Raw genomic sequence first — 27,500 nt, forward strand, 5'->3', positions numbered from 1 at the left:
GCATTTGCAAAACATAATTTGTAAGCCCGGGGCGGCCCGGTAGTCCAGTGGTTAGCACGTTGGCTTCACAGTGCAGAGGTACCGGGTTCGATTCCAGCTCCGGCCTCCCTGTGTGGAGTTTGCATGTTCTCCCCGGGCCTGCGTGGGTTTTCTCCGGGTGCTCCGGTTTCCTCCCACATTCCAAAAACATGCGTGGCAGGCTGATTGAACACTCTAAATTGTCCCTAGGTGTGAGTGTGAGCGTGGATGGTTGTTCGTCTCTGTGTGCCCTGCGATTGGCTGGCAACCGATTCAGGGTGTCCCCCGCCTGCTGCCCGAAGACGGCTGGGATAGGCTCCGGCAAACCCCGCGGCCCAAGTGAGGATCAAGCGGCTCGGAAGATGAATGATGAATGAATTTGTAAGCCCCACAACGTGCAATCCAACATATGTCGTGGTGTTAGTTGTCCAATATTTTTACATGGTTTCAATCAACACCCAGACAAACCGAAATGATCACAGCCTCTGCACAATCACAATCAAAGAAAGGTTCCCTTGCTCACTCTCTCAATTCATGATCTTATTTTTCTTTCATATCCCTCCTCCACACTCTGAGACCCGTCACAGCGCTTCTTCTTTATTTATGTATTGTTGTCTTGGTGCCTTCGTTTTTAAATGGGTCTTCATTAAGATTCCAAGCGCCACTGCTTCGGGTTGTGTAGATCAGGAAAATGAAAAGTTTGTTGTCGTCAAATGCTTTGGTACAATGCGCTACTGTTTTTTTTTTTTTGTTTTGTTTTTCACCCGACCGCATTTGACACCTTTGTGTGAGTTTCAAAGTCTCTCTTTTTGACATAAGAGCCACATTTCCAAGTTACTTCCACCTCATGACGTATCATGTGCTTTCTTATACTTTGCTGCAAAGACTTGCGGGGGTGGCATGAAAAAAAAATGAGAGTAGAGAGCCAAAGAGTTGCAGGGACATAAGCGGCGTCACGTCGCGTGCTTGCCGGTGACAATTAACTCTTTCATTCCACAAGATGTGGAGGAGAGGAGCCAGATGAGGTGGCTTGGGCATCTGATTCGGATGCCTCCTGAACGCCTCCCTGGTGAGGCGCCACCGGGAGGAGACCCCGAGGAAGACCCAGGACACGCTGGAGAGACTATGTCACCCAGCTGGCCTGGGAACGCCTCAGGATCCCCCGGGGAGAGCTGGAAGAAGTAGCTAGGGAGAGGGAAGTCTGGGCTTCCCTGCTAAAGCTGTTGCCCCCGCGACCCGGCCCCGGATAAGCGGTAGAAGATGGATGGATGGATGGATTCCACAAGATAATTGTACGTCTTTTTTAAAATTAGGCACCGCCTACCAAGGACGGACATGTACGTCTAAGTCTTTTTTTTTTGCGTTTTTGTATGTTTGTTACTTTGGGTTATTGGGGTTTTGATTTAGTTTTTCCAATGTGTCCCTGTAGGTGTTTTTACTCATATATTTTGTTCAATTCACCCTGCTTTTCTAGCCTCCGTGCTTTTTCGGGTCTCCAACCAATCACGCACCTCTTGACAGAACCATCTGACCAAAAATGGTCCAAAATGTAGGAGACCCAATCCTGTTGCATATTCGGGCGCTTTGAATGTCTAATGGGAAGGTATCATATGGCTAAAATGTCATACCTCCATATTTTTGCCAGACATCTCAATAAGGATATTACTATGGACTCAGAGAAAAACAACAATTAAAAAAAAAAATCCAAAAGGATCTGGAAAGTGTATTCTTTTTTTTTTTTTTTTTTTTTTTTAGAACTTGACCGATTAGAAAAGTGACAGCCTTCAACAGTACTAAAGTCAGCAGGAATTACAGGAAGTAGGACATCTTTGCACAGGGGGCAAATCAAGCTAGGACATGTTGCACCTTTATGACTATAACATCCACTCGAGGAGCTGGGAACCACATCCATTTAAAAAAAAAAACATTTAATGTGCGCCCTCTTGTGCCATTTTTATTATTTGCGGTGCTGTATGTGTGTCAAGTGGAGACACGTTGTAAATATCCACGGATCACACATGCTATTCGCCGCCATCGACAAGCGAGCTTGCGCGTCCCACCGTGTTTGTGCGGGTCACTGCGTGAAGGTTCGCTACGTGGGTGGACGTTTTGTGCTCCGCTCCATCTTGGCTCTTTGAGAGTGAAGTGGCCCTTCAGAAACCTAGCGAGGCAGCCGGAATCCTCCTCTGCGGCAGGTGCTGCCATGATGGCCTCGGTTGCAGTTGCTTTCTCGTAAGTGTAAAAAGATGTCACAGGGTTGGCAAAAATGAGCGAGATCCACGATTGAAAGTTTCAATCTGAAAAAGGATGAAAAAAGATGGCAGCCAGGCCTGGCGGAATGCTAAATCTCCTTCATCGTGTGACTTGCTTTACCATCGAGGTGCTATGGCTTTATACACCTCATGAAGCCATTGTTCGTTGTGTGGGGGATCATCTCCTCGAGCTTCCGGAAAACGCACTCGCCGTGTCCCAAAGGCGCAGCAATCAGACAGCAGACAGTAAATGAATAATAAAGAGGCTATTATGTGAGACTCCATTTCAAATGGGCAGTTTCCTCCATGTAGCCGGGGCTTACTGTGAGGTTAATTGAGACCTTGATGGCACTTTAGTCTCTGCTTCGTGCGTGCGGGTCCCGACTTCTATCAAGCGATCACGTTCAGCCTATGCCTCCACGGCGGCGCTTCATGTATATAACGACACCTAAGAAGGTGGAGGCAATTGTTGGCTTCTAATTACGTTTTGTGAGACCCCGAAGTGACATCTCATCATTGCTATTAGCGAATAATAGCCGATGGCGACGTCACCTCCCTCCCGTTGGTGAGAACAACGGAAGGCATCTGAGCCGGTAGCGGGTCGCCCTTTTTGGGTTGATCTCGCACTCTTGTATTTGCTAAAGAAGTGTAAACAAGAGGAATGTGTGCTATCAGCTCACTGTTAACATACTTAGCTAGTCCGTGATTGAAAATGGCTACTTTTGCGCTGCCAACATCAGCATTGCCACAAGGCTTCCCTCAGGAGGATTTACTTTGGATTTGTTTAAGGCGCCTCAACCTCCGACCAAGATCCCCGCCCCCGCCATATCCTCCCTGCCACGTTCCTGTCGATCTCTTTCTGTTTCTCCTTCCATGGTTCTTTTCTGCATCAATTCACACCACTTACAAGTGGACAAAATGTCAATTTTGGGAGACAGCGCACCTTTATAGACACGTTTCTCCATCCTGGCCATTGTAAAACGTGTGTGTTGACACTAACTCATTTTCCGGCATGGCTACCTGTGGCAACACCCGAGATTTTGCTGGAACGGAACTTGGAGGCGAACCGGAGTTGATGGTTCACCAACTGAACTAGTGTTTATTTTATTCGCCATTTTTGAAGCTTGTTTTAGTCCAGTTTCAGTTACGTTCGCAATTGTTTGCTAGCAGAGCCTCGATTAGCTCATAATTCTGTCTGCTTTCACTAAATTTGCAATATAAGGTAAGCACAAATTCAACGTCACACACAATTATATCAACAAGTGGCGACTAGCGCTACATGCTACAAGCTAATAAGTTAGCCGGCATTAGCATCAGACCTATTTGTACCCCTCCCATTTAGTGATATTGTGAGATGTGCCGAGGCTTCGGAGCGTGTCTCAAGCAAGTGTGGGAGTACCAAATGAAGTCTAGAAAATCATCTGACCGGTGACAAAAACGGTCTCAGATTGATGTCAGTGTGTCACTCACGGTATCGTTACTCCACAAACCGCACTCGATATTTCGTGCCGCTTTGCGGGTGTGTTCAGTGTTTGTTGTGAGCTTCAAGTTAATTGGTGAGTTAGAGAGTCACTGTGCGTGGGAAAAGAATACTTAGAGTGTTGAAGTACTTGTGTAGGATTGGCACTTTCTTGTCTATTTAGACGTCATTTTGTCATTCTGTTTCGCTTGTTGTCGGCATGCACATTTGTTCAGCTGGTGTCCTTGAGAGCGCGTTGCTCTTCCACTCAAGGTGTCCTAAATTCAACCCTATTTTAGACTCATATTTATTGATGCTCTTAAACATCGTCCTTACAATGTTATATTGCTTACTTATGCCCTATTTGCGCTCCACACTTACTGCTAAAACTGTAATATTACTTCTTATGTCTGTCTTGTCACAGTTTAGCCTCAAGTCATTCTGTTTATTTTACTGATTGGGCTTCTTGACCACTTGAAGGCACCATGGCGTTAAATGAAGCAGCTTCATGAAGCTTCATTTCGTCATTACCACTTGCCAGTGACAAAATGTATCAAATGACATAACTGATTGTGTTTTGATTCCAAAGGAAGTCTTAGGTCGTCCTTGGCATTTCATGAGTAGGTGTCCTGAATTCATCCCTATTTTAGACTCATATTTAATGATGCTCTTAAACATTGTCCTTGCAATGTTATATTGCTTACTTATGCCCTATTTGCGCTCCACACTTACTGCTAAAACTTCAATATTACTTCTTATTTTCGTCTTCTCACGGTTTAGCCTCAAGTCATTCTGTTTATTTTACTGGTTGGGCTTCTTGACCACTTGAAGGCACCATGGAGTAAATGAAGCAGCTTCATGAAGCTTCATTTCATCATTACCACTTGCCAGTGACAAAATGTATCGAATGACATAAGTGATTGTGTTTTGATTCCAAAGGAAGTCTTAGGTCGTCCTTGGCATTTCATGAGTTAAGGAAGTCGGCTTCTCCTCACAGGATTTTCGGTAGCCCATGATGTATTCACCTCACTTTCTTTCTCGTAGCCTACTTTGCTGTGATGCAAATCAGTTCATCTCACAGATGAAACACTGCAGAATATTTCGCTGGTTCATCATCCAGAAGGCATTTCGGTGGAGACATTTTTATACGAGCCACATCATCGCAGTCAATAAGCACAGCTAATTGGTTTCATCTGGCGATATTAGATCGGAGGTGTGTACGAATGCATGCCTGGAGAAGCAACTGCGTGGGGAGGATGCCTTTTACAGATTCATTTGCTGCCGAGTACGTGCTCTTGTCCTTGGATAGCATTGCTCGAGAAATATCCGCATTTAAGGATCAAATTATCCACTCGCCATTTGTTTCTCAGGGTGATGTTGGACAAAAATTTTAACTTGGTATTGTCTTCCGATCACAGTTCGAGATGCATTGTTGGTTTCTTCTCCTTCTACCGGTGCTGGCGGTGTTTCTCATCCCTTGTCTCGATCTCATCCGCCCCCGGCAGGAAAGGAAGAGTCCGTAGCAACCTTCAAGGGCAACGAGTTCTTCTGCTACGACCTGTCGCTGACGCCGATCCAGAGCAGCACGGACGAGATCACGCTGTCCTTCCGCACGCTGCAGCGCAACGGCCTCATGCTGCACACGGGCAAGTCGGCCGACTACGTCAACCTGTCGCTGAAGAGCGGCGCCGTCTGGCTGGTCATCAACCTGGGCTCGGGGGCCTTCGAGGCCCTGGTGGAGCCCGTCAACGGCAAGTTTAACGACAACGCCTGGCATGACGTGCGCGTCACCCGCAACCTGCGTCAGGTAAACGCGCAACCCCGGACAAATCACTCGCTTTTGGATCGCTGACTTGTGTCTACTCGCTGATTTACTGCACTCGGATTTGAATTTTTGCCCGCTACCTGTGATTATCTCCGCTTGTTGAATGATCTGTCACTTTCAGTTAAATTTAGTTTTCAAGGTTCGCAGTCGGCTATTTGCTTCTCTTTTTTGCTCTTTGTGAAACTAACAGCGATTCTTTTACCATGAGATTCAAGGCACTTTATCACTTCACAGGGCCACTCATTGAAATGCTCTTCTTTTACTGTGCTTCCCGATCACGACTGAAGTACAGCGGAGCTTCGACTTGGGAGATTTATTTCGTTTTGGTTTTTTGTTTTGTGTCGCAGAGCGCCACAGTCGCCCACCAATTTGAGTCATTTATTGAACAATGCAAGCAGTCAAACACACAACTAGAAAATGAGAACGCTCACAGGGAGCAGCTACAGGCCACAACTTGCCCAAGTCCTGATGTCAATCAACTTAGAAGGGCCATGTCATGCGAAATCAACAATGTTGAGCTTTTAGCCATGTTAAATTTTTTTTTTAAATCCTCACTTAGGTGTGGGGCACTCTGCGGGAAGCCATATGGTATTTTTCTCTGCTCACCCATCTCGGACCAGGCCTACCAATTCCTGCCCTTCCCAACCCCCCCAAAAAACGAGGACCCTTACTTTCGTACATCAAAAAATGAGGAGCCACCTCCGGCCCGCCCCCGCACACGCCTACTTTGTCAGAGCAGCTACCAGTGAAACAAGTTGATTTCTGCACCGCAGTCGGGGAGCAGTGGCTCCTTCGACACACCGGGTGCCATTCACTTGAACGGGCAGAGCGTTGTTTGTGGCTCCCGCATCACGGACGGCATGCTCTGGGCAATCGGCGATAGTGAAGTGTGGAAAGCTTCACCTAGCATGATATGGCCCCTTTAAAAGCACACAGCTAACAGATGAATACACTTGTTGAAATACGTTTTTTCTTGATATGTTGTGATTCACTCTTAAAGGTACAGGAACACACTGCCCTAAATTGTGCTCTAAAATTTTCCATGAGACAAGAACACCATCTTTACAAACGTCTTTATACAAATTTTCTTGACTGTGTTTGTGTACAAATATTTTTCTGTAGTCAAAACCGATAAAGCCATTTCGGTTCTTGTCAATGGGGAAAGCTCGACATCAAGGTACCACTGTACCTGTGTTTTTTTTTGCTCCAAGCTTCTCTTTCACGCTAAAGATTAGCTGAGAGCGTTCACCAGGGTTTTATGGCCTTCACGCGTGCGTCTAGCTAGTGCCTTCGCATCTCGTATCTGCTGAGCTCATCACTTGGCGCTTGCCGAGTGCGACGGTGAGACACAATCCATTTCACTTACGCTCGCCGTGCTTACTAGCTCGCATTTTGGAGGCTAATTGTAATTGGAACGAATGGCATGTCAGAGCTAATAATGGCCGGCGCGGGCAACTCTGAATGCCCAAACAGGTCGACGAGCATTAAAACCAAACGGGGTTCCCCAAGAGTGAAGTTGTGGCCAACTTGATGAAGCCTCAAGCCCATGTCTAAGTGACAAGCCACGTAGGTTTCCGCGCCGCACACGAGACATCTCGTGGATTGCGGGTGGAAGGTGTGGCGGCGCTGTCGGATCAGCGGAGCGGACACGAGCCTAATGACTTTCAAAAGCCGACATGAGTTGGAAAGATTTGCGGCGTGACGTGAGCCGCCTACCCACCGAGTGCATCATTATAAGCAACGCACGCATTGTCTGTCTCCATTGCTTTCAGTTCAAAGGAACGGAGGCCATCGCACTTAAAGAAAAGGTGTTTATTCGTCTGTTAACCCGACGGGGATCTGCTCAAAACGGAGCATTGTCTCGGATAGGATGAGTCCACGTTTTCTTTCTGACGAAGAAGATTTCATAGAAATCAGAGGTGGGCAAACTTTGGTGGACAAGGGCAACAATTGAAGTTAAATGGACCAATAATGGAGTTGATGTGGTAAATAGTTCAATTATTGATCATGAACTAGTCTTTTTTAAATTCTAAAAAAAAATGGAAAAGAAATATTCTACCAAAAACTGTTTTCTTCAGGCAATAGAGTTTCACAAATTGAGCTTTTTTTAAATGTTTTTTTTAACTCTATTTTCTCTAAATGTAAATTTGAAAGAAGACTGAAGACAGAAATTATTTCAGTTCATTGTTTGGCTTAAAATGATGAAACATTAAATCCTTTTCAATCCTGCTTTTTACGCCCGCAGAAAGTGACAGTTCTGGGTTGGTTTTATCATCTGCATCTGTTCACTGATATGTATTGTGAGATGATGAGTGAGGTTTGCTTGAAATAAACACAATTTGTTTCCTGTAACCACATCGAGGGATCAATAGCCTGTTACAGTGGTTGTGCAATAATTTTGTTATCATTTGCATTATTTTACAAATGAGTCAATGTGCCGTAACTGCTTGAGAAAAAGCATGCCTAGGGAGTATAGTATTTAAAAAGGGTCTTTCGATGGCGCGGATTTCACTTCAAGCAGGGGAGTCTGGAACCTAATCCTCGCGATGGGGTGGGGGATTAGTGTAAATACGTTTGGAGCCAGAACTAACAAACCATATCAGCCAATCTGTGCAAATAACAGTGTGAGTCTCTCGTGGTGCTTTCCAGCAGATGGGCCAAGTGCCCTTTGACCCTAACTCGACTCCCCATACGGGCTTTAATCTGCTTTACATTTCTGTATAATGAAGAAATGTCTCCACGTAGCCCTTAATTCATGTCCGAAAGAAGAAAACTTGTCATCAGTCCCACCCCCACCCTACCTTTTTTTGGGGGGGCTGTTTCTGTAATCATTGTTTTGCATAAGCATAATGTAGCTGTCAGCAAAGTGCACAATTAGGTGACTCTCAGAGGCTGGGAGGGGCTTGGGGGAAATAAATGAAAATCTGCCAGATGACCACGGGCTTGCAGTGCCGCCTGGTGGTGAGAAAGGTGCACTGCAAGCCAAGTGATGGTGATGTGGTGGCGTTCTTCCACACCAAATTCCCCAAACGGGAAAGTTGGAAAATTGATTTTTTTCGGTGACGCTTGTCTGCTTGAGGACACGTGGTTTGTCTTTCCAGCGGGAAGTCGAGACAACAAGATAAGAGAAGATTTGAACGCCGCAATGTGAGACCCAAAGCAAAAAGGAGGGAAGCGAGAGACAGCAGTTTGTTACTCATTGAAGCGAAACACAACGGAGGCGACTTGTAATCCCCGACGCGACTTTACAAGGCGGAGATTCAACACGCAAGTGACAGAAATGGGCCAGTCCGCTTTTTAGCCGGCGTCTGAACAGACAGGCGGCGGAACTGACTGCCTGGCTCGTATTTCGCGCCTTCTTAACATGGATGCAAGGCTCATTAGCGCGACATTTCCACTCGCGTTTTGCACACCCAAAATCGGGTAACGTGCCTTTCATGGCGTAGAATCAGACCGCGTCGGGGGCGAAGGAAAACGCCACTAGACGAGCCACTCCGAGAATCTGACTCAGTTAAGACGAGCCGTCGGAATTATAACTCGAGAAATGCCATTTGTCAAGTCAAGTCAAGTCAAGAGTATTTCTCGAGCACTTTCAAACAGCCGTCGCTGCATACAAAGTACTGTACATGGAGCGATTTAACATGCACAATAAACAGTAAGACAAATTGGTAATAAAGGCGGTAGAAAGCACCAAACAGTAAAACCAAGAACAAATCTAAGTCATGCTGAATCGAATGCCAAAGAATACAAGTGAGTTTTGTGGCGTCACCGCGGATCGAGAAAGTCGACACGCCCCGTTTCAAAAGTTTTTCTTGGATGGGGAAAAAAAGAAACCAGGATCAAATGTTTCAAAACTTTTTTTCCACCATTAATGTTCCCTATATAGGCTCCAGCACCCCCCGCGACCCTTGTGAGGATCAAGCGGTTCGGAAGATGAATGAATGAATAATGTTCCCTATTACCTGTCCAACTAAAAAAAAAAAAAAAAAAAAAAAAAACACACACCCAGCTTCAATTTTACATAATTTTGCATCAGTTGCATAATTGTGCACACCCTTGTCACTGTGGCCGATCAGAAATAATGTTAAATGGGAGTCGACACACCTGCCACCCTTTCAAGTGCATCTGGATAACCCAAAAGAATGCTCGGCTGTTCTAGTAGACCTGTCCTGACTCATATCAATCGAATTATGATCATATTTTTTGATTCCCCCCCCCCCCCATAGGGTTCCTGGCAATGCTGTCAAGAATGGAATTGTACTAACTCTACAACAGTCTCTTTTTTTTTCTTTTTCTTTCTTTCTATTATTTTTTTTTTAGGGTGCCGCACACACAAACGACATAAGCTTTTCGTTTTTTTTATGGATCTCCATCTGACTGATTTGATTGATTACCTTTCACTTTGATCTTGGGCTGATTTGTGTCCATTTGCGGAAATTTCAAATGAATGTTGCAAAAAAAAAAAAAAAAAAAAAAAGAGAGTCAACATATAGTGGTGCATTGTCCCAGTCGTGAACACACACACACACACACACACACACACACACACACACACACACACATCTAGTAAGCACCGCACATATCCCTGTTTCCACATTTTTGCTAACTGTTGTCTCTTTTACTAACAACAAAGTAACTTTGTTCCAGTTTGATTCTGTTCATTGGTGCTTTGGTTTGGCCTCTCCAGTTGCGCTCCCCCCCCCCCTCTCCCCCCACTAACTAACACTGTGTCATCCACGGAATGTCAACCATTCAACTTAACCTGCAACGTTAACATACTAACAAATGTGCTATCCTTTCTCCCCTTTTTTTTTTTTCTTTTTTTTTCTAGATCTGCGCAAAACCGTAGTTAGTGTAGCTGTTGATCTTCTTTTCTTTATTTCTTGATTTGGATCTTAATTATGACGTTAGGGAAGCCGCTGCATTCTTTTCCGTGCATTTTGACAGTATTGTCTCTTACTTTTTGAGAGAAGATGGCTTTTATTTCACTTTTTGGGGAGGGAGGGGGGCGGGGCATCAAGTGTGTTGTCTTGAGTTTAAGGTTGGTCATTATTATTATTTTTTTTTATTCCTTTCCCTCCCCCTCCCTGTTTTCTCCCGTAGCACGCAGGCATCGGACACGCTATGGTAAACAAACTGCATTATATGGTAGCTATCATTCTAACTGTCCTTTAGTTTGGTTTGACCTTCTGGGTTTTTTTTTTTGGTATGTTTCCTCCCCGTTTCTCTTCTGTTTGCTTTTCAATGTTCAATCCGCCATCAGGTAGCTGCCAAATTCTGCCTGTTTTTTTTTTTTTTTGTAATTGCCATCCAGTTCTTCCTTACCTTTTGAAACACATCCAAAGAGGTCTCCAAAAATTCCAATGTCTTTTAGACTTTTTTGCTTTTTTTTTTTTTTGCTCTTTTATCTCCCCCTCCCCCCTCTCCGCTTTGGTTCTTTTTTTTTCTTGACTTTCCGTATTAGCCCTATGAAGAAATAACGAATAAATTGAGCTTTAGAAAAGTGTTTCGTTTTGGGTTCTTTTTTCCTTTGACTCCCCCCCCACCCACACTCTCTTCTGATTTGTTTTTCCAAGAGCAACCCCCGAGACGTGAGCGCACTCAGCAGACTTGTAAAGCGGATGAACAAACATCCTCTGATGGCGCCTCCAGTGAATGTCAGCGTAGCACAAACATTCGCTCACGTTGATCTATCCATTTGAAAAATCGCTTTCGACTGGAGCAGTGATTCCCAACCGCTCTTCCACGCCGGGCATATCCATCCGGGTGCCGCCAGAAATTAGACGATTTTACACCATGGTTCCGGAAGTGATTTACTCCAACTAATGGATGTATGATAGCGACATTTCATAATGGGCGCGGTAATTTGATGCTCTTTCACTCGACGACACTTACCCTGTCCATCTGTTGCCGTTCATACGACAAAATAGCTTTGACTTAAGTGAAATAAAATAAAATGTGTCACGCCCCACAGAGAGTTGTTGTTGACACCATCACGTGTTTGAGCTCCACTTGAAGCCGAGCTGGAATATATTCCACTGGGTCATTGTGGGTTTTTTCCATGTGGACAATGAGGCGCTCTAAAGCTACCACATCAGACTTATACATATGCATAGATATACTATATATTCATATATTCATATATATACATATATTTTAACCCGCTTTTTCGCCTTTCTATCTGTGATATGCGTGCACTCACAGCCGACAACGAGGCACTCTAAATTGCATCGATTGCCAAGTCAGATAGAACAGGGGTGTCAAACTCATTTTTGTCGTGGGCCGCATTGTAGTTACGGTTTCCCCGTTGTGAATTTTGGGAAACCTAGAAATTTTGAATCCCCTCCACACATTACATACACAGCGCAAAACAAATGATAACTAGTTTTAAAATCAGAAGTTTAAAATAATAACTGTTATTATGGATTACATATGACAATATAACATGTTGGTTCGGACTTTAGCGAGCATCATGGAACTTGACATGCTTGATTTACTTTCGCGGGCCACATAAAATGATGTGGCGGGCCAGATCTGCCCCCGGGCCTTGACTTTGACACCTGAGAGATAGAAGGATGGACAGATTCCACTGGAGCTGCCTTCAATTGCATTTTTTTATGTTCTCCGCTGCAAGAGCTGGACTGTGTGCGCGCGAGTCATAAATACTAACACTAACGTGCACTTCTGCATGACACCCCCCCCCCCCACCCCACCTTGACCACCCCCCTTTTCCCAAATGATCACATTGAGCATATATGTCTATGTATATATCACGGCTAACATATATACATGCATATATCAATTCTTCTAATACAATCAATACGGCCACTCGACACGTTAGCCACCACCCTTCCCCCTCTGTGTTGTTTTTTTTTTTCTTCTTGTTTAGTTCCGTTTGAAATTAACCAACTAAAACCAATAACGACCTCATACATGGAAACAAAAGGAGCGGGGTGGCTAGGAGCTGGGAGAGAGAGGACACACACACACACACACACACACACACATATTTTGCTCTGTGCTGCATCCAGAGTCTTTAGTTAAAAATAATTTGATGTGATGATATAATACACGCTAATGTCCTTCCTCTCCTCGTGCTCTTCTTACCCCTTTAAATATACATATTTTTTTTTAATCTGCTGAGCTAATCCATGACCACTGTGTGTGCTCTCTTTGCATGTGTCTCCTGCGGTGTGTTTTTTTAATACCACCCTGACTGATTCTCCCCATCCACGTGCTCTCGTGTTTGCCTCCAGTAACACGTTTCTGCATCTTTCCACGTGAAGTGCATGGCTTGTGTGCATGGCCTTTTCGTAAACTTGGTTGGATTCTTTTGTATATCTGTTCGGATCAAAATCACACATCTGCAGTCCAAACATGGCTTTGGTTTGTGCGAAGAATCCGTCACCCATTCTCTCGACTAATTCAATTAGACTAATAAACTGACCGCTCTTCCCCCCCTCCCAAAAAAAAAAAACATGCAAATGTGCTACTAATGTAACGTTTACTAACAACCTTCCCCTTACTGACCACAGTACTAACCGAGTGTGTTCCCCGCCCCAACAAACCCAAACCCGCCCTTTTACTAACCCACACGTGGAGCTGACGCACACTGACACACCACTAAATTATAATCTGCCAGACATCTTTTGAATCTCCACTCTCACCCTCTCTTTGACTCTGACTTTGTGTCTTCAAAATACCGACGTGACCACCGCGATATTTATTCTACGCTGGGTTTCTCTACAGTTGTGCTGCCATCTTTTTACATGGTCCACTCTCAAAGCGGTTGGGTCAAAATGAGCCCAGTTGCTGGTTCAAAGGGGACCACCCAACACGTGGATCAGTTTCATTCAACTTCTTGGGTGAAATTAATACCCCCCCCCCCTCAAAAAAAAAAAGGAAAAGAAAAGAAAGAAAAATATTTTTGGGATACTCATTTGATCTAAAAAGTTGGGTCAAATGAATAACCCTACAATATTGGTTGTGTTTTGTGTTTATTCTGTTGATCCAACTTTGAGGTCAAATGAATAACCCCCCCCCCCCTAAAAAGTGAGTTGTTTTGTACCAAACAAACAATTTTTGTTGTCATTGGTATTTTGTGGACAACGACCCATTTCTTCAAGTTCATTTGTGGATTATTCATTTCACCCAACTTTTGGGTGAAACGAATAACTCCAAAATTTTGGTGAAAATGACGCCAATGCTTAGGTCAGTTTCATCCAACTTTTTGGGCTTAAATGATTAACCCACAAAACAATGCCACCTAAATAAATACATAATTTGATCGTTTTTGGGCTCAAATGAATCACCCACAAAACCAAAAATTTTTTCAAGTGGTTTTTATACTTGTGAAACCATTTAAAAAATGTTTTTGTAATCAAACAATCCAATTTGCGAGAGTTGTTTTTGTGGTTGATTCATTTGATCCAATTATATGGGGGCGAAATTAAAAACCCAAAAAGGTGTGTAAAAATTATCCAAGTGTTGTCGGTCCCATTAAGGGTTATTTGTGACCCAACCGTTTTTTGTTTTGTTTAGTTTTTTCCGAGTCTAAGTGTTCATTCTTGCATTGATTTCAAATGTAGTTTGCCACCTGGCTCCCCCTGCAGGTGTGGAGTTTCATCGAATAACATATTTAGGAGACTTGATTTGAAAATGCCTTTTACTAATCGCTTTGGAAAAACAACAGACCCTAACTCCTGTTGTGGAAATAATGACACGGTGCGGCATTTTTTGCCACATGCCATTATGAAGCCTTTTTCACTGACTGTTGATTTTCTGTATTTGAGACCTTGCGAGGTGTCTGGCAGTTTATCAATCACAAACAAAACAGTACAATGCCCACCCAACGTGTTTTGCTCCAATTTTCACTGCAGGCTTTAAAAAGTCATGTAGGAGGTAGGGAAAAAAGAAAAGATAGAACGCCCCCCCTGGCCCCCGCCCGCACGTTCCCAATACACAAGTCGCCGGGGGGAGCGACAGCAGACATAAAAATGAGCTGCTCTGTTTGGTAGGAAAGTACTACAACAACAACAACAACAACCGAGAAACGTGACCTTCAGCTGAGAAGGACCTGTATAGTCCAGTAGCAAATAAATAAATGACTAAATCTAAAGAAATTCCATACAGGAAGAGAAGAAATAAGAACACAACAGTAATTGAGCATTACAAACTGACTCAATGGTTAAAGCCCGAGCCGTCTTGTTCAGACATGTTAGTGGCACTCATCGATGCTTTTTGCTTTGTCGGCATTAAAAATGGCAACCCACAATCTGCAACTATGCATGAAAGAACATACATCTCAACATAAAATAAATGAGCAAATGTCATAGAGAGTGTACAACTGCACTCTAAAAAGAAGCGGCCATTTTTTTTTCTCAAAAAAACAAGCATGGACCAGCACTTCGGGCACAAACCAGCCACTCAACCGTCCGTTTCTGTCTTTTTTTTTTTTTTTTTGGTCATCATCGCTCTAATTCCTCTCCCGTCAATTCCGTATCCCCCTTCTACCCATCACCTCTTTATCTGTTCTGCTGCCATGCCTGTTGCCAGGTAACCATCTCGGTGGACGGCATCCTGACCACCACGGGCTACACGCAAGAGGACTACACCATGCTCGGCTCCGACGACTTCTTCTACATCGGCGGGAGCCCCAACACCGCCGACCTGCCGGGATCGCCCGTCAGCAACAACTTCATGGGCTGCCTCAAAGACGTGAGTCTCGGCCGCAGGCGGCAAAAGAATTTGACACGTCAACAGATTCTTACAGTATGTTACACAAAAAAAAAACAAAAAAACAATCGAGCAAAAGTTCTGATTGAACCCTTAACATGAACAAATCAACTCAAGCTAGCTCTGCCAATCACCCCCAAAATGCATTTTCCTAATATTTCACTGCCGTCACCGCATTAGAGTGCCTCGTTGTTGGCTGTGAGTGCACGCACGTCACACATATCAACTCTAGCTTCTTATGCCAACCCCCCAAAATGTATCTTCCCTTAGATAACTCACTGCTGTCGCCGCTTTAGAGTGCGTCGTTGTTGGCTGTGAGTGCACGCACGTCACACATATCAACTCGAGCTTCTTATGCCAACCCCCCAAAATGTATCTTCCCTTCAGATAACCCACTGGTGTCACCGCTTTAGAGTGCCTCGTCGTTGGCTGTGAGTGCGCGCACGTCACACATATCAACTCTAGCTTCTTATGCCAACCCCCCAAAATGTATCTTCCCTTAGATAACCCACTGCCGTCGCCGCTTTAGAGTGCCTCGTTGTTGGCTGTGAGTGTGCGCACGTCACACATATCAACTCTAGCTTCTTATGCCAACCCCCCAAAATGTATCTTCCCTTCAGATAACCCACTGCTGTCGCCGCTTTAGAGTGCCTCGTTGTTGGCTGTGAGTGCGCGCACGTCACACATATCAACTCTAGCTTCTTATGCCAACCCCCCAAAATGTATCTTCCCTTCAGATAACTCACTGCTATCGCCGCTTTAGAGTGCGTCGTTGTTGGCTGTGAGTGCGCGCACGTCACACATATCAACTCTAGGTTCCTATGCCAACCCCCCCCCCAAAATGTATCTTGATAATCCACTGCCGTCGCCGCTTCAGAGTGCCTTGCTGTTGGCTGTGAGTGCGCGCACGCCACATAGAGAAAAGCAGAATAGCTTTAAAAGAATAAAAAAGGAGGAAAAGTCAGACTCAACAGCCAGCATGTGGACCAGGGCATCCCCTGGCCTTGGTGTTTTAGAGTGCCTTGTTGTCTCCCCTGCGGGTGACATTTCTCTGCCATCCGCATTTGCGTTCCGAATGTTGTATTTATTCAGATTTGTACTTATTTTTTTTTAAACAACACAATGTGGATGTGGATTCTCACTCAATTCCCAAAGACGCGCCACAGAAAAGTGCACAACCAACAAGCCCACACGCAGAAGAAATATATTTTTGTTCCCTTCCTGGCTTTTACATCAATGTTTAACAAGCTATCAAGAGGCACAATCACAGTTGAAAGTATTATGCCCTTGTAAAGGTAATGACTTGTGTAGAGGCACGGCAAGATGGTGCCGCCGCATTTTCTCATAAAGCCGCACTGATTGAATAAGTAATTACTTTCGCCATCGCTTTTAATGGATCTCGCCGTAATCGCCCTCTACAACTTAATTATGCCTGTAGAATAGACCATTTTTCGCATTTGGCTTCCTTATCGGAGGGATACCCCCCCCCCTCACCCCCCCCCTCCCCAGAAGGGTGCACTGAGGAATTGAGCCAACCCCTCAAAGGTCAAAGGAAAGAAAATTTCCTTGTCGTGTGTCAAAGGGAAACATATTGTAAGTGGAAAAACATTTATCTGCTGTTTGGTTTTTAAATGAGCAACATTTGCAAAGTAAATACGAATATTCAAGTTGCATTTTGGTCTGAAATGTTGAAAATTAAGAATATGCAATCCTTGAAGCTGTCGGGTTCTTATGAAGGCTGCCGATACCAGCCACTGATACTCATTGTCATGTGTGAGAAAGGAAGAAAGAAATGTCTCGGGTAGGGTGTGTAGTGGTCCACCATTTTTTTATTTCCAAAAGATGCAAGTAAACGTTTGTAGATGATTTTTTTTAGATGTAGATGATTTTTTGCAGATTCTCGATCTGCCCATGTTTTTTCTCTTGCAAATCACATTTTCATAATAATGATTAGAATGTGGCGGCCCGGTAGTCCAGTGGTTAGCACGTAGGCTTCACAGTGCAGAGGTACCGGGTTCGATTCCAGCTCCGGCCTCCCTGTGTGGAGTTTGCATGTTCTCCCCGGGCCTGCGTGGGTTTTCTCTGGGTGCTCCGGTTTCCTCCCACATTCCAAAAAACATGCATGGCAGGCTGATTGGGCGCTCTAAATTGTCCCTAGGTGTGAGTGTGAGCGCGAATGGTTGTTCGTCTATGTGTGCCCTGCGATTGGCTGGCAACCGATTCAGGGTGTCCCCCGCCTACTGCCCGGAGACAGCTGGGATAAGCTCCAGCACCCCCCGCGACCCTAGTGAGGATCAAGCGGTACGGAAGATGAATGAATGAACGAATGATTAGAATGTCATAGCAGTAATATGTAGTATGTAATATTTATGAATTAAAGCTTGAGTTCAGCAACAGGTGGAATGTTTTTTTTCTGAAACGTCAGAGCTGTAAATTACAAGCGTTGGTAAAATCCGTATCATGCACATTTTTTTATGGATAAAAACAAAAAATGAAAATATCTCAAAAACATAATGTGCCGGAAAGTGTCAAAAATACATCTAGGGCCACCTTTGATTCAAATTTATGTGTCCGTTTTAATTATGGCGTTTCAAAAGGACCAGCGGTGTCGGTACTTGGTATCGGTGAATTGAATAAAAGTGGCATCTCTCATCCCTAGTTAAGACACAGAGCCCCCCCCCCCCCCCCCCCCGAGTTCAAGCTCAACACATCAAGCTTTAACAAACACATCCCTCTGTTGGAGAGGAATTGTGTGTATGTATGTGTGTGTGTGTGTGTGTGTGTGCGTGGAGGTGGAAGGGGTAGGGGTGTCACAGTGTGTGTGTGTTTCAGCTGGGCTTATCGACAGCTCCGGCCTGTGGCGAGGCTTTCATGCAACCGTCGTGGTCAAACGCCTTTGACACGCTTCGGCGGCACCCTGCGGCTTGCAGAGGTCCAAAAAAAAAAAAAGAAAAAGAAAAAGAAAGCACTGAAAGCCTTTAACGTGTGTGTGTGTGTGTGTGTGTGTGTGCGTGTGTGTGTGTGCGTGTGTGCGTGCGTTTGTATTCATGACATCTCAGGACAATTTTATGATAACACACCTTCACAATGAGGACCTGTGGAAAAATGAGGACATTTTTCGCGTCCTCATATTTCCACGCAGTCTACACTACTCTAGAGCTCACGGGGATACTCCCACACCAAAAATAAGTGATGTCCTGAAAGAGCACAATTTTCAGAAATTGTGTGTTTAAGTGTGTTTAACTTTCGACTCACTTTTCATTTGGAAAACTAGTGGCCAACTTCGGTACTTAACACACTTTTAACACACTTTCAGTGACGTCATTGTGCAGGACCTCAAATGTCATCTTTTTCGGACTGACTCACACATTTTCCCCGCCCTCGTCCTGATAAGTCACATCAATTAGCAGTCACACAAAATCCAACATGTGAAGCAGCCAGACAATCCTACTCTCAAACACGACCACGCGTGGATGACCATCGGGTAAGCAATTCCTTTTCATTTATCTTACCGTAACATAGAAGTTGTTCAATATAACCGTGTTTAACAGTGCCCACCAAAGGTAATATCATTCAATAAGACAGCTAGCTAGCTAGCTAGCTCGATCGTTAGCATGCTAATAAGCTTCCAGTAAAAGTAATGTGGACATGTCCTGCAGGCAAGGTTCTGGAAAACTTTTCTAAATCTTTAACAACACAGTCTGTGGAACTTGGTTTTGGTACCATATGTTTATTTCAGTGCAGTATTTGTTTTATTCGATTGCAGTTAATTTAAATTAGTTAGTACAGGTAGCCTAATGAAAGTGGGCCAGGCACTTCTAGCATTTACGCTAAGCCCGGTGTATTTACACTGTTTATTCTTGTGCTGATTCAATTGTACACCGTTTCAATGAAAAAAACAAACAAACGTTTGCAATGAAATTATAGCAGAATTCAGCTTTGTTGGTACATTTGGTCAAGACAATATTGTGTTACTCTATTTTAATTTTACATTGTTATCTGCCTGACAAATGGTTTGCCCGAATCTATTAGTCTGACCAGCAAATGTTTGATGAAATGAATTTTTGTATTTTTGAGGAAGAAAATAATATTCCTTTGGCTCAGTACTTTTTGAGCCAAAATAAGCCATAATATTGTGCTTGCTTGTCTGGCTGACTTCTTCTCACTTTCCATTGTAGATATTTACTGGTGGTGATAATGTCACAAAGAAGAACCAGACTGAGCCCTGAATCTGAGGCTGCTCCTTTTATCTGGAGTCAACAAGCCTTGTTTGAAAGCCCAGTGGATCAATGATTATAAAGGTATGCTATCAATCTACCTGCTATCTAATTCTTATGGCTACCGCAAGCATATGACAAGAGCTGCAACCAAAGCCTGTCACAGTGACAGATTTTATTCGTACATTGTATTTACCCCAAAACTGTCACAGTAAACAGCATATTTTTTATGCCATTGATCATATTGGAGCAAAAATAATTGAAGTACTTTTGAAGAAAATGTTTAGCAGCCATTATCATTCAATTATTGAGAATATTGTATTGGCATGTAGAACTAGGAATATCTTGGAATGAAAAAATAGAAATAGAAATTATTCGGCTTCTGTTAAAATATTGTGCTTCACCAAATATCACAATTCATAAAAACGCATACATCCGTAATAGTCGAGGAAAATTAGATGCCTTTAAACTTCCTTCATAATGCTTATTTCACCTGATTGAAGAAGGCTGTGGTAGCTGTTTGACAAATCCACATTTTTATCAGCAATTTGTACTGCCCATCAAAAGTCTCTACTTAGTTGAAAACAACGAATGGTCACCGGAATTATTTTTCAGTCATTACATTCAGTCTTTATTATTTGAACTCAGTCATGTCTGTTGTCCTGAAATTGTTAGCTATAAGAGCTGTACAGTGGTAACTACCATAAAGAGCCGGCTTGTGCTGTGTATGAAGTTTAATTTATTCAAAAGTCATGTAACTACGACATATTTCTGACACTCTATGGTTGCTATAATGTTGATTTTCATGATTTCAGTCATGCCCTCATACTTCCCAGTTACTGTAGAATACTTTTTAGAATATTTCTGATACTGTAATGTTGCTGAAAAACCTGAGTGTGGTCAGGGGAAATGACTTTTGTCTGGACCTAACACTGGAGAGCCTGTGTTCGAATGTCCCGTAATGGCACCGTAATGGTGTTATGTTGCAGACACCAAGTGACGGGATCTTGACTGAACCTTCTGGAGACCAAGAAGGGAGTGAGAGATCCACTTCATCCTTACAACAGGTTACTACTTCTTATCATGATATACTAGGTTTGAGTTTTCAGCTTTCTTTGACAAACACAGGAGAAGTTATAAATCAGAAACATGGACTCTCCATGATTTCAGTCGTCATTTCCTCATATTTCTTTAGACCTGAAAAACCCGAGTGTGTTTCAGGTGACATGACTTTTGCCTTAACCTAACATCTGGTGAGCCTGCGTTCGAATGTCCCCATATTGCTGTACCACAGAACTGAACAGTGTTAACTTTCTATAGTGTGGTATATTCATCCCAAACTCTTCCGTGAGCAATGTTCAATTATAATTAATGTTTATTCATTTCTTAAATGGTCAGAATGAAGAATGCTGAATATTTTGACACCGTAATGTTATGTTGCAGACACCAAGTGACCTGACTGAACCCTCTGGAGACCATGAATGGAATGAGAGATCCACTTCATTCTTACAACAGGTTACTACTTCTTATCATGATATACTAGGTTTGAGTTTTCAGCTTTCTTTGACAAACACAGGAGAAGTTATAAGTCAGAAACATAGACTCTCCATAATTTCAGTCGTCATGTCCTCATATTTCTTCAGACCTGAAAAACCTGAGTGTGTTTCAGGTGACATGACTTTTGTCTTAACCTAACTCTGGAGAGCCTGTGTTCGAATGTCCCCATATTGCTGTTCCACAGAACTGAACAGTGTTAACTTTCTATAGTGTGGTATATTCATCCCGAACTCTCCCGTGAGCAATGTTCAATGATAATTAATATTTATTCATTTCTTAACTGGTCAAAATGAAGAATGCTGAATATTTTGACACCGTAATGTTATGTTGCAGACACCGAGTGACCTGACTGAACCCTCTGGAGACCATGAATGGAATGAGAGATCCACTTCATTCTTACAACAGGTTACTACTTCTTATCATGATATACTAGGTTTGAGTTTTCAGCTTTCTTTGACAAACACAGGAGAAGTTATAAGTCAGAAACATAGACTCTCCATAATTTCAGTCGTCATGTCCTCATATTTCTTCAGACCTGAAAAACCTGAGTGTGTTTCAGGTGACATGACTTTTGTCTTAACCCTACCTCTGGAGAGCCTGTGTTTGAATGTCCCCATATTGCTGTTCCACAGAACTGAACAGTGTTAACTTTCTATAGTGTGGTATATTCATCCCAAACTCTCCCGTGAGCAATGTTCAATGATAATTAATATTTATTCATTTCTTAACTGGTCAAAATGAAGAATGCTGAATATTTTGACACCGTAATGTTATGTTGCAGACACCGAGTGACCTGACTGAACCCTCTGGAGACCATGAATGGAATGATAGATACACTTCATCCTTACAACAGGTTACTACTTCTTGTCATGATATACTAGGTTTGAGTTTTCAGCTTTCTTTGACAAACACAGGAGAAGTTATAAGTCAGAAACATAGACTCTCCATAATTTCAGTCGTCATGTCCTCATATTTCTTCAGACCTGAAAAACCTGAGTGTGTTTCAGGTGACATGACTTTTGTCTTAACCTAACTCTGGAGAGCCTGTGTTCGAATGTCCCCATATTGCTGTTCCACAGAACTGAACAGTGTTAACTTTCTATAGTGTGGTATATTCATCCCGAACTCTCCCGTGAGCAATGTTCAATGATAATTAATATTTATTCATTTCTTAACTGGTCAAAATGAAGAATGCTGAATATTTTGACACCGTAATGTTATGTTGCAGACACCGAGTGACCTGACTGAACCCTCTGGAGAACATGAATGGAATGATAGATACACTTCATCCTTACAACAGGTTACTACTTCTTGTCATGATATACTAGGTTTGAGTTTTCAGCTTTCTTTGACAAACACAGGAGAAGTTATAAATCAGAAACATGGACTCTCCATGATTTCAGTCGTCATGTCCTCATATTTCTTTAGACCTGAAAAACCTGAGTGTGTTTCAGGTGTCATGACTTTTGTCTTAACCTAACTCTGGAGAGGCTGTGTCTAAATGTCCCCATATTGCTGTTCCACAGAGAAGAACAGTGTTAACTTTCTATAGTGTGGTACATTATTCCCAAACTCTCCTGTGAGCAATGTTCAATGATAATTAATATGTATTCATTTCTTAACTGGTCAGAATGAAGAATGCTGAATATTTTGACACCGTAATGTTATGTTGCAGACACCAAGGGACCTGACTGAACCCTCTGGAGACCATGAATGGAGTGAGAGATCCACTTCATCCTTTCAACAGGTTACTACTTCTTATCATGATATACTAGGTTTGAGTTTTCAGCTTTCTTTGACAAACACAGGAGAAGTTCTAAATCAGAAACATAGACTCTCCATGATTTCAGTCGTCATGTCCTCATATTTCTTCAGACCTGAAAAACCTGAGTGTGTTTCAGGTGACATGACTTTTGTCTTAACCTAACTCTGGAGAGCCTGTGTTCGAATGTCCCCATATTGCTGTTCCACAGAACTGAACAGTGTTAACTTTCTATAGTGTGGTATATTCATCCCAAACTCTCCCGTGAGCAATGTTCAATGATAATTAATATGTATTCATTTCTTAACTGGTCAGAATGAAGAATGCTGAAACTTTTGACACCGTAATGTTGTTATGTTGCAGACATCAAGTGACAGGTACCTGACTGAACCCTCTGGAAACCAAGAATGGAGTGAGAGATCCACTTCATCCTTACAACAGGTTACTACTTCTTATCATGATATACTAGGTTTGAATTTTCAATGTTCTTTGACAAACACAGGAGAAGTTATAAATCAGAAACATGGACTCTCCAGGATTTCAGTCGTCATGTCCTCATATTTCTTTAGACCTGAAAAACCCGAGTGTGTTTCAGGTGACATGACTTTTGCCTTAACCTCACATCTGGAGAGCCTGTGTTCGAATGTCCCCATATTGCTGTACCACAGAACTGAACAGTGTTAACTTTCTATAGTGTGGTATATTCATCCCAAACTCTCCCGTGAGCAATGTTCAATGATAATTAATATTTATTCATTTCTTAACTGGTCAAAATGAAAAATGCTGAGTATTTTGACACCGTAATGTTATGTTGCAGACACCAAGTGACCTGACTGAACCCTCTGGAGAACAAGAATGGAGTGAGAGATCCACTTCATCCTTACAACAGGTTACTACTTCTTATCATGATATACTAGGTTTGAGTTTTCAGCTTTCTTTGACAAACACAGGAGAAGTTATAAATCAGAAACATGGACTCTCCATGATTTCAGTCGTCATGTCCTCATATTTCTTGAGACCTGAAAAACCTGAGTGTGTTTCAGGTGACATGACTTTTGTCTTAACCTAACTCTGGAGAGCCTGTGTTCGAATGTCCCCATATTGCTGTTCCACAGAACTGAACAGTGTTAACTTTCTATAGTGTGGTATATTCATCCCAAACTCTCCCGTGAGCAATGTTCAATGATAATTAATATTTATTCATTTCTTAACTGGTCAGAATGAAGAATGCTGAATATGTTGACACCGTAATGTTATGTTGCAGACACCAAGTGACCTGACTGAAACCCTCTGGAGACCATGAATGGAGTGAGAGATCCACTTCATTCTTACAACAGGTTACTACTTCTTATCATGATATACTAGGTTTGAGTTTTCAGCTTTCTTTGACAAACACAGGAGAAGTTATAAGTCAGAAACATAGACTCTCCATAATTTCAGTCGTCATGTCCTCATATTTCTTCAGACCTGAAAAACCTGAGTGTGTTTCAGGTGACATGACTTTTGTCTTAACCTAACTCTGGAGAGCCTGTGTTCGAATGTCCCCATATTGCTGTTCCACAGAACTGAACAGTGTTAACTTTCTATAGTGTGGTATATTCATTCCCAAACTCTCCTGTGAGCGATGTTCAATGAATAACAATGTTTATTCATTTATTAACTAATCAGGATGAATAAATTTGAATATTTCTGACACTGCACTGTTGCTATGTTGCAGACACCAAGTGTTCCGATCCTGATGAAACCTTTTGAAGATCAAGAAAGGAGTGGAAGATCCACTTCTTCCTTACAACAGGTTACTACGTCTTATCATTATATACTAGGTTTGAGTTTTCAGCTTTCTTTGACAAACACAGGAGAAGTTATAAATCAGAAACATGGACTCTCCATGATTTCAGTCGTCATGTCCTCATATTTCTTCAGACCTGAAAAACCTGAGTGTGTTTCAGGTGACATGACTTTTGTCTTAACCTAACTCTGGAGAGCCTGTGTTCGAATGTCCCCATATTGCTGTTCCACAGAACTGAACAGTGTTAACTTTCTATAGTGTGGTATATTCATCCCAAACTCTCCCGTGAGCAATGTTCAATGATAATTAATTTTTATTCATTTCTTAACTGGTCAAAATGAAAAATGCTGAGTATTTTGACACCGTAATGTTATGTTGCAGACACCAAGTGACCTGACTGAACCCTCTGGAGAACAAGAATGGAGTGAGAGATCCACTTCATCCTCACAACAGGTTACTACTTCTTATCATGATATACTAGGTTTGAGTTTTCAGCTTTCTTTGACAAACACAGGAGAAGTTATAAATCAGAAACATGGACTCTCCATGATTTCAGTCGTCATGTCCTCATATTTCTTGAGACCTGAAAAACCTGAGTGTGTTTCAGGTGACATGACTTTTGTCTTAACCTAACTCTGGAGAGCCTGTGTTTGAATGTCCCCATATTGCTGTTCCACAGAACTGAACAGTGTTAACTTTCTATAGTGTGGTATATTCATCCCAAACTCTCCCGTGAGCAATGTTCAATGATAATTAATATTTATTCATTTCTTAACTGGTCAGAATGAAGAATGCTGAATATTTTGACACCGTAATGTTATGTTGCAGACACCAAGTGACCTGACTGAACCCTCTGGAGACCATGAATGGAGTGAGAGATCCACTTCATTCTTACAACAGGTTACTACTTCTTATCATGATATACTAGGTTTGAGTTTTCAGCTTTCTTTGACAAACACAGGAGAAGTTATAAGTCAGAAACATAGACTCTCTATAATTTCAGTCGTCATGTCCTCATATTTCTTCAGACCTGAAAAACCTGAGTGTGTTTCAGGTGACATGACTTTTGTCTTAACCTAACTCTGGAGAGCCTGTGTTCGAATGTCCCCATATTGCTGTTCCACAGAACTGAACAGTGTTAACTTTCTATAGTGTGGTATATTCATCCCAAACTCTCCCGTGAGCAATGTTCAATGATAATTAATATTTATTCATTTCTTAACTGGTCAGAATGAAGAATGCTGAATATTTTGACACCGTAATGTTATGTTGCAGACACCAAGTGACCTGACTGAACCCTCTGGAGACCATGAATGGAGTGAGAGATCCACTTCATTCTTACAACAGGTTACTACTTCTTATCATGATATACTAGGTTTGAGTTTTCAGCTTTCTTTGACAAACACAGGAGAAGTTATAAGTCAGAAACATAGACTCTCCATGATTTCAGTCGTCATGTCCTCATATTTCTTCAGACCTGAAAAACCTGAGTGTGTTTCAGGTGACATGACTTTTGTCTTAACCTAACTCTGGAGAGCCTGTGTTCGAATGTCCCCATATTGCTGTTCCACAGAACTGAACAGTGTTAACTTTCTATAGTGTGGTATATTCATCCCGAACTCTCCCGTGAGCAATGTTCAATGATAATTAATATTTATTCATTTCTTAACTGGTCAAAATGAAGAATGCTGAATATTTTGACACCGTAATGTTATGTTGCAGACACCGAGTGACCTGACTGAACCCTCTGGAGACCATGAATGGAATGATAGATACACTTCATCCTTACAACAGGTTACTACTTCTTGTCATGATATACTAGGTTTGAGTTTTCAGCTTTCTTTGACAAACACAGAAGAAGTTATAAATCAGAAACATGGACTCTCCATAATTTCAGTCGTCATGTCCTCATATTTCTTCAGACCTGAAAAACCTGAGTGTGTTTCAGGTGACATGACTTTTGTCTTAACCTACCTCTGGAGAGCCTGTGTTCGAATGTCCCCATATTGCTGTTCCACAGAACTGAACAGTGTTAACTTTCTATAGTGTGGTATATTCATCCCGAACTCTCCCGTGAGCAATGTTCAATGATAATTAATATTTATTCATTTCTTAACTGGTCAAAATGAAGAATGCTGAATATTTTGACACCGTAATGTTATGTTGCAGACACCGAGTGACCTGACTGAACCCTCTGGAGACCATGAATGGAATGATAGATACACTTCATCCTTACAACAGGTTACTACTTCTTGTCATGATATACTAGGTTTGAGTTTTCAGCTTTCTTTGACAAACACAGAAGAAGTTATAAATCAGAAACATGGACTCTCCATGATTTCAGTCGTCATGTCCTCATATTTCTTGAGACCTGAAAAACCTGAGTGTGTTTCAGGTGACATGACTTTTGTCTTAACCCTACCTCTGGAGAGCCTGTGTTCGAATGTCCCCATATTGCTGTTACACAGAGCTGAACAGTGTTAACTTTCTATAGTGTCTTATATTAATCCCAAACCCTCCTGTGAGCGATGTTCAATGAATAACAATGTTTATTCATTTATTAACTAATCAGGATGAATAAATTTGAATATTTCTGACACTGCACTGTTGCTATGTTGCAGACACCAAGTGTTCCGATCCTGATGAAACCTTTTGAAGATCAAGAAAGGAGTGGAAGATCCACTTCTTCCTTACAACAGGTTACTACGTCTTATCATTATATACTAGGTTTGAGTTTTCAGCTTTCTTTGACAAACACAGGAGAAGTTATAAATCAGAAACATGGACTCTCCATGATTTCAGTTGTCATGTCCTCATATTTCTTCAGACCTGAAAAACCTGAGTGTGTTTCAGGTGACATGACTTTTGTCTTAACCTAACTCTGGA

General features: G+C 42.4%; 3 protein-coding genes across 14 annotated transcripts in view; 2 read left to right on the plus strand and 1 right to left on the minus strand.

Annotated features, from left to right (window-relative positions):
* The window catches only part of LOC127601505 (neurexin-2-like), a 344,756-nt gene that overhangs the window by 131,747 nt on the left and 185,509 nt on the right, over positions 1-27,500 (plus strand). For 7 of the 10 annotated variants that reach the window (XM_052066875.1, XM_052066893.1, XM_052066842.1 and 4 more), the window contains 3 exons: positions 5,235-5,536; positions 10,658-10,681; positions 15,110-15,271. In XM_052066875.1, coding sequence (XP_051922835.1) covers positions 5,235-5,536; positions 10,658-10,681; positions 15,110-15,271 — 488 coding nt within the window. The remainder of the gene's footprint in view (positions 1-5,234; positions 5,537-10,657; positions 10,682-15,109; positions 15,272-27,500) is intronic. The other 3 variants (XM_052066883.1, XM_052066919.1, XM_052066858.1) reach the window with 1 other exon arrangement.
* tdrd7b (tudor domain containing 7 b) overlaps positions 11,234-27,500 on the minus strand; it is a 221,898-nt gene continuing 205,631 nt past the window's right edge. The window contains exon 20 of the transcript XR_007962592.1: positions 11,234-11,244. The gene's annotated coding sequence lies outside the window, so the exon portion shown is untranslated. The remainder of the gene's footprint in view (positions 11,245-27,500) is intronic.
* LOC127601956 (cell surface glycoprotein 1-like) overlaps positions 20,432-27,500 on the plus strand; it is a 7,514-nt gene continuing 445 nt past the window's right edge. Inside the window, exons 1-6 of one of the 3 annotated variants that reach the window (XM_052067708.1) lie at positions 20,432-20,573; positions 20,950-21,021; positions 21,845-21,916; positions 24,543-24,620; positions 24,996-25,067; positions 27,236-27,313. In XM_052067708.1, coding sequence (XP_051923668.1) covers positions 20,487-20,573; positions 20,950-21,021; positions 21,845-21,916; positions 24,543-24,620; positions 24,996-25,067; positions 27,236-27,313 — 459 coding nt within the window. In that variant the 5' untranslated portion in view covers positions 20,432-20,486. Of the gene's footprint in view, positions 20,574-20,949; positions 21,022-21,202; positions 21,469-21,844; positions 21,917-22,738; positions 22,811-23,188; positions 23,267-23,642; positions 23,741-24,542; positions 24,621-24,995; positions 25,068-27,235; positions 27,314-27,500 lie in introns of those variants that run through there. The other 2 variants (XR_007962675.1, XM_052067718.1) reach the window with 2 other exon arrangements.

The sequence above is a fragment of the Hippocampus zosterae genome, chromosome 1 (assembly GCF_025434085.1).
Source record: "Hippocampus zosterae strain Florida chromosome 1, ASM2543408v3, whole genome shotgun sequence".
NCBI lineage: Eukaryota > Metazoa > Chordata > Actinopteri > Syngnathiformes > Syngnathidae > Hippocampus > Hippocampus zosterae.